General features: G+C 58.2%; 1 protein-coding gene across 2 annotated transcripts in view; it reads left to right on the top strand.

Moving 5' to 3' along the window:
* Nucleotides 1-774: 774 nt before the first annotated feature.
* ACVR2B (activin A receptor type 2B) overlaps nt 775-6,649 on the top strand; it is a 29,676-nt gene continuing 23,801 nt past the window's right edge. For both annotated transcript variants that reach the window (XM_087824853.1, XM_016196177.2), the window contains exon 1: nt 775-835. In XM_087824853.1, coding sequence (XP_087680979.1) covers nt 784-835 — 52 coding nt within the window. In that variant the 5' untranslated portion in view covers nt 775-783. The remainder of the gene's footprint in view (nt 836-6,649) is intronic.

The following is a 6,649-nucleotide window of genomic DNA, read 5'->3' as shown; positions in this document are numbered from 1 at the left end:
GCCCGGGCCGTCCGCCGGCTCCAGGCGCGCAGGCAGCGTCGTTCCGGAGCGTGGGCTCCAGCGCGCGAAGCAAGGATTCTGGGCGCGGTGGCCGGGGGGTGCCGTGGTTACCCGCGAAGTGGTCCAGGGCACCTCCGCCACCTTTGCCAGCGCGCGCCCGGCCCGGCGCTCCGGTCGCGCGGTTTCTGCTCCCCGCGGAGGGCGCGGGCTGGAGGCGGGGCCTCTTTGTTGTTGTTTCTCTGGGGCCCCGCCCCGAAGGGGGGCGCGGACCACGCGGCCGGAGGGCCCGCCTCCCCTCCCCCCCAGCCCCGCTCGCCGCCTCTTTGTATCCAACATCCGGGTTTCCCCGCTGGCTCGTCTCCGCGGCCGCGGCTCAGGAGCCATTTTGGACTCGGTTCAGCTCCCCTCCCCCCACCCCTCCCCCCGTTCATGGCCCCTCCGGACTCGGCCCCTGCGCCCGGGGCCCGGGCCCAGCCCCGCCGCGCTATGCTCCAGTCGGGCGCCCCCCGGCCCGCGCCCCGCCGCCGCCCCCCGGCCCCCGCGTCGCCCCGGAGCCCGGGCCGCAGCCTGTGCCGCCCGCAGCGGCCGTGAGCCCGGCGCCGCCGCCTGGCCCTTAGAGCCCGCACGCTGCCCGGGGACGACGGCCGAGGAAGCGCGCGGGGAGCGAGCCCGAAGGAGGGAGCGGGAAGGAGAGCGCGGCCGCCGCCGGGCCCTGCGCGCCCTGGGAGCGCCGCGCGGCCCTGCCCGCGGGCTCCGGGTGTCCGCGGGGCGGCGCCGCGGAACATGACGGCGCCCTGGGCGGCCCTCGCCCTCCTCTGGGGATCGCTGTGCGCGGGTAAGGACGGGGCGCGGCGTGGGAGGTGTGGAGAGGGCGCGGGGCCCGCCTCGGGCGGCGCGCGGTGTTTACCAACAAAGGGCGGGCCCGCGGCCTCCTCGCCGCGCCACCTGCACCCGGCTTGCACCTCCCGGGCGGGCACCGCGCCGGGGCCCCTCTAGCTGATGTTGAGGGGACGGTGTTGTCTGTGTGGCGGTCTGCGGGGCTCCGGTTCGCGGAGGCGGCCCTACGGTGGGGGCCAGGGTCCCGAGTTCCAGGGTCGGGGTTCGGGCTACACGGGCGCGGGGAACCCAGGGAAAGTGAGAGGAAAACCAGAGCGTGTGGGGAAGGCGGCCAAGCGGGGCGGGCAGATCTGATCCGGGGTGGCGGGATTGTCGGTGCAGCAGCGGGTGTGGGAAGGGCTACGCGACCCTCAGAGCCACTAAGCGTAGAGAAAGGGGTTGCTTTTCGCAGCTTGGAGTCCTGCACCCCATCCAGCAGAGTCTGCGTGTGTTCCGCGCTTGGCGGGCCGCTGGCACCGGCTCCCACCTGCGCCCGCTTTCCTGCTTCTGGCCCCAGCGAGGGAGGCGCAGCCACCCCTCGGGGCCGCTTTGTTTTGGTCGCCTGTGGGGGGACGTGGGGCGGGAAGGAAAACCAACAGGTCCCTGTTCCTTGTGCCTTTTGGAAGCACGTGGCGAAGGTGGATGACCTGCGGGGCTAGTTTGGCTCTTGCGCGTGCGGTTGAGAGTGTGCAAGTGTATACATGATGATTTCTACCGGGGGGCCGCTTTTTCCCTTAAGGCCACCGATTTCCCTCTTTTGGCGTTGCGGGTGCTCGCCCAAGTCGGTTGTGCGCGCAGGGACCGGCTGCGCGCTCTGGTTGGCTGCGGGTAGCCCTGGAAAGCGTGAGGAGTCGTGCACCGAAGCTCCCGGGAGGAGCCGGGGCCGCCTGGGCTGCCGCCGCGCGGCCGCGGGAGCGCCGGGTTTCGCACGCCTTTGTTCCCAGCCCCCATTACACATGCAGCGCGGGTCCCTAGCCGCCTGCGGTGGCCGCTGCGCGGAGTCTGGGAAACCCGCGAAGGGCGGGGCCGGGCGTGCAGGGGCGGGGCTAGGAACCCCTCGCTGCTGCGGGGGTGGGGACCCGGGATCTCCATCCCACTCTCACTCCCCCGATCTCTTCTTGAGCTGTGGCTTGTCTTAGCTGCCTGCATTAAAGCAAGTGAGTTCTCTTTGTAGGGCTTGGCGCTTCGTAGCCTGAGTGCAGGGACCAGAGGATAGAGACCTCCTCGTTGGTACCTGGGCACCCTGGAAGGGAGCTTGATGGCTCTTTTAGAGCCATTTCCTGTGTGGCAGAGACAAAGTGGTGATGTTGAACTTGTTCCCTTCTCTGATCCCTTTTAAGTGCTGCTCTGAGATGCTTTTTCCCAAGGAAAGGGAGGTATTGGCTTGTAGAGGGGAGGATGGCAGCGAGTTGACTTAATAGGCACTCACAGCTCACCTGGCTGTCTCTAGTATCTTCCTCGACATCCCTGGGATCTCTCTCCTAATTTGTCTCATTGTGGTCTCACCAGTCCTCACCTTCATCACAGATTAGGCAGGGCAGGATGGATCCTACCCCCACCCCTCAATACTGTATTTCCCTCTGGTACTCCCACCTGGCAATACCTCCACCTGGCTTGGGCAGTACTCTGCAAGGAGGGGCAGCAGGAGTTAGACTGAAAAACAATGACCTGTGTCCTTTGTATCATGGGCGCCTCTGAGAATCTGATGAAAGAGATGAACCCTTTCCCCAGGAAAATACAAATAAGTGTGTGTATGCACACGCATGCACGCACACATACATGTAACTTGCTGTTTTGCACTGATGCCAGGAAACTTTGGCCCCCTGGGTTGATCTCTGTGAAGTCCTGGCTGCCTTGCACATACCCATTGTACCAGTCCTGAGGGGCAACTTGCTGTCCCTGGGCGGTGGGGTACTGGGCTTGTTCTCACCTTGCTGCTTTGACTTATCCTGTTCTAGCCACTAGGCATGATTTCTTCTTTACTTTTACTTTTTGTTCACATTCTGCCCAGTGTTCAGATTCCAGCCCCAGTCTCCTCCTCCTCCTCCTCTTCTTCCAGGAAGCCCTCCCCAGAGTGCCATATATACATTTAGCTACCTGCTTGGGAGCTCAGGGTAGTACAAGAGTGGATCATGGGACCTCAGGTCAGAGTTTGGATGCACTTGAAGTTCCTGGCCTGTTACCATAGCCTGGGCTCTGGGGTGAGGCTGAGCTGGTCTGGGTAATACTTGTGAGAATAGCAGTGGATAGACAGCCCTCAGGCAGGGTCATGGCTGAGTGGGCCTCATTCTAGAACAGGGTTTCTCAACCTTGACCCTGTTTACAGTTTGGAGCTGATCATTCTTTGGTGTGTATGTGGTGGCGGGGGGAGGGGCGGGCAAGTGCTCTCTTGTGCATCGTAGGATGTTTAGCAGCATCCCTGGCCTCTACCCACCAAACGCCAGTAGCACTTCCAACCATGACAACTGAAAATGTCTCCAGGTGTTGCCAATGTCTGGGCAGAGGGGGTGAGAACCTCTGATCTAGAATATTCTCATGCTTTTAAAGAGACAGTTTTGGGAGGTGGGATTTGTGGCTAATGCCTCCCCCATCCCTACCCTATGGATTCAGGGTGGGAGTTGGCTTTTCCTCAAAGCCCGGAAGATTTATGCCTCGCTAAACCTGTTCAGCGTGGGAGAGTTTGGTTTGAAATTAGTGGTTCTGGAGTACCGCTGGCCACGGAGGAGAATCCTGGCGTCCTTGAGTTTTCCCAGAAGTGGTTCGGGTTTCAGGGAGGCGGCGGTTGTGGGTGGCCCGGCAGCCTGCCCGCCCGCACCCGCCCACCCGCCTCTGACCGCCGCCTTGAGGTTTGCACTCGCCTCTCCCCCCACACGCGCAGAATGTCAGGAAGGGCCTGTCGCTGGGGCCTGGGAGCCGCTCGAGCGGAGGCTGTCCGTGTGCCCGGAGCAGCGCCGGGGGTTGCAGCCTGACGCGGGCATGCCCTCTTCCCCGAGCGGGCCGGCCGCATGGCGCCACCACGAGCCACAGCAGCTGTGGGCCTGGAGCTCCGAGCCTGGGGACGCCAGAGCGAGGGGGCAGCCTCTCCCCAAAGGTATGGGCACAGGCTACCCTGGCCTCAGGGAATTGGAGGGCAGGGCCAGGCTTCCTCTTCTGGACCCGGGGTGTGTGGATAGAGCTGTTCCTGACAGGTGCCAGCACTGGAGGCCCTGACCCGAGGGGCTGATCTCTAGGGGTGCCTGCTTGTGGGCCTGGGCAGGCTGGCAGCCTGTGTTTGTTTCCAGTCCTCCCCATCCTTCTCGCTCTGCTAGGAAGGGTGTTCTGGGGGGCTCCGCTCTGATCTCAGCAAGACACAGCTTGCTGCATTGGGGACTGATTATGGACTGAACTCGGGGTAGAGGAAGCAGCAGTCTTAAAAGCTTCAATTCCAGGTACTCCGGATCCCTGGAGGGTGAAGGGCTTATTTAAAAGGGTTGCTTTGCTGGGGTTGAGATTTCCTAGTTCCACCTCTTTTGGGGTCTTTCCAAAGGAACTTGGATGCCTTCTCAGAATTCTTTATCTTCTATTCCTTCCCCTGCACTCTATCAGCAATTCTTTGTTCCAGATTAGACACCCACCCTGTCGTTCAGGGCTTCCTTTTTGGTTTGTCTTTGTTCACCAGCCTCACAGGCCCGTCCCAGCCAGAGAGGTGCTTGTTCCCTAAGGTCCTGGTGGTGCGGCGCCTGGGTGGTTAGGGATGATGGGAATGGGGCCGGGGGAAAGGAGATGCTCCTGCCTTCTGAGTCCTTGCTTTCTAAGGTTCTCAGCGATGTCTTTGCTTGAGACCATGCTGGGTACTTGAAATTAACTGATAGTGCAGGCCGGGACTGTTTGGGGGTCATCCATGCCTCCTCCATGGCTTCTCACCTTTAGCCATGTGCTTTGCCCTGGTTACTCCAGTCTTGCTCTGCACATACAAGTGCCTTTTCCAGACACTCTCAGGGGCTGGCAGCCCTGCCTGGGTGTTTTCATTCATGTGCATGTGATTGCTGGGAGCTGGCGTTGGAATGGAAGCCTGCCCCACTGGGCAGCCGCGTGTCCCTCCTCCCAAGGGGACCTCCTCTAGGGGCCTGGCTTGCCGCACAGTGGGTCTTCTCTCAGACCAGTACCTGGGCTGGAGATGGGATGTTTTGTGAGGTGAGCTCAGCTCTTGTTTGCAAACGTTCCTCTGCCCACTATTTCAGTTCTACTCTGACAACCAAGGAGGCTAAAATTAGTCCTGGGGAAGGAGAAGGGAGACTGGTTGGAAACCCAAGCCCTTGGCTGGAGCATGGAGGAGGCTGCTTCCCGGGTTTTGCGGCTGAGCATTGCAGAAGACGTGATCAGACCAGCTGCTGTCTGTCCATCTAGACCTGAACCAGTGAAAACAGGAGGCTGACTTGGAAGCTGACTCTCTTGAGTGTTGATGCTAGGATGACTTTTCTTTCTGGCTTGTATAGTGCTGCACAATGTGTTCAGGTATGAGGACAATGCCTTTATATGTCCAAGTGTCATTGACAGCCTTCCCTCTGCAGTCCCCCACCCATTGATTCAGAAAGCATGCACGAGTTCTCAGAGCCCTGGACTGGTAGCCATGGGTGAAGAAACCCTTACTTTATGTGCTTTTGGGGAATTTTCTTTTCACTCAAGTTTTTATGTTCCCACAGGTGTTCACAAACCAGGCAGACCAGGTCCCCCACTTGGAACTGCTGGCTTGTGCAGGGTGTGAGTTAGAGGGGAGCCCTGTGGGTCAGGTCTCATAATGAGGTCCAGCTTCTCTGTGCCCTGAAGACATAGGGAACCATCTACTGAGGGACTTAGAAAATAGAGCAGCAGGAAAGTTGGGTGAATTCTGTTTTTTCCCCCACACCTGGCATGGGTGGTCCTCTGAACCCTCCACCCAAGGGTGGGTCCTGGAGGGCCATTTGGGGGGAGGAGAGCCGGGGCAATGCAAAACATTGAAAAATGCACCTAAACCTCTTACCCATGGGTCTCCTGGTTAGCTACCCTGGGCTGGGGTGTAAGTTGGAGGAGTAGAGGTTGTCACTTTGGCTATAACTTCTCTTCCCATTTTAAGTTTTATTAATTTTTGTTTTCCAAATAATATACACACATTTAATTGCAAAAATTTAGATGCTATGGATAAAGCTAGGGTCTCCTCTGTTCCCCATCTGAGTCCCCCTGTAGAAGTGAGCCTTTTCAGGTCGGTGTATATTCTGCTGGACATCTTACCTGTGCACCTATAGAAGCACATAGAGAAGTAGAGATGGTTTTTTTTAACCTAAAATGCTGTCGCCCTTTTAAAGACATTGAATTGAAATGTAAAATATATACGTAAGTATAATTAGCTTATACATGTAAAAATACATGTATAAGCTGTCATAAGTGACAGCTTTGTGAATTTTTCACAAACTGAACACATCGATGTAGTTAATATCCAGGTCAAGAATAAGAAATGTACCAGCCTCTCCCCCTACCACGCCCTCTCTGGCTGCATTCCGCTCTCTACCCCTCACCCCTAAGGGTAACTACTATCCCGGCTTCTAACAGCATAAGATAGTTATGCTTGTTTTGTCCTTTGTATGGATGGAATCTTACAGAATGAACTGTTTTGTGTTCATCTTTTGCTTACCATGTTTGTAACTTGCATCTGTGTTGTTGCATATCATGGCTTTTTAAACTCAGAGATATGTTTTGGCAATCTTTCTAATACATGTGGATCTACCTCAGTCTTTTTAAGAGCTGTGTAAAATTTCAA

This window comes from Miniopterus natalensis, chromosome 15 (assembly GCF_054644295.1).
Source record: "Miniopterus natalensis isolate mMinNat1 chromosome 15, mMinNat1.hap1, whole genome shotgun sequence".
NCBI lineage: Eukaryota > Metazoa > Chordata > Mammalia > Chiroptera > Miniopteridae > Miniopterus > Miniopterus natalensis.
This window is presented reverse-complemented; position numbering and strand designations above follow the sequence as displayed.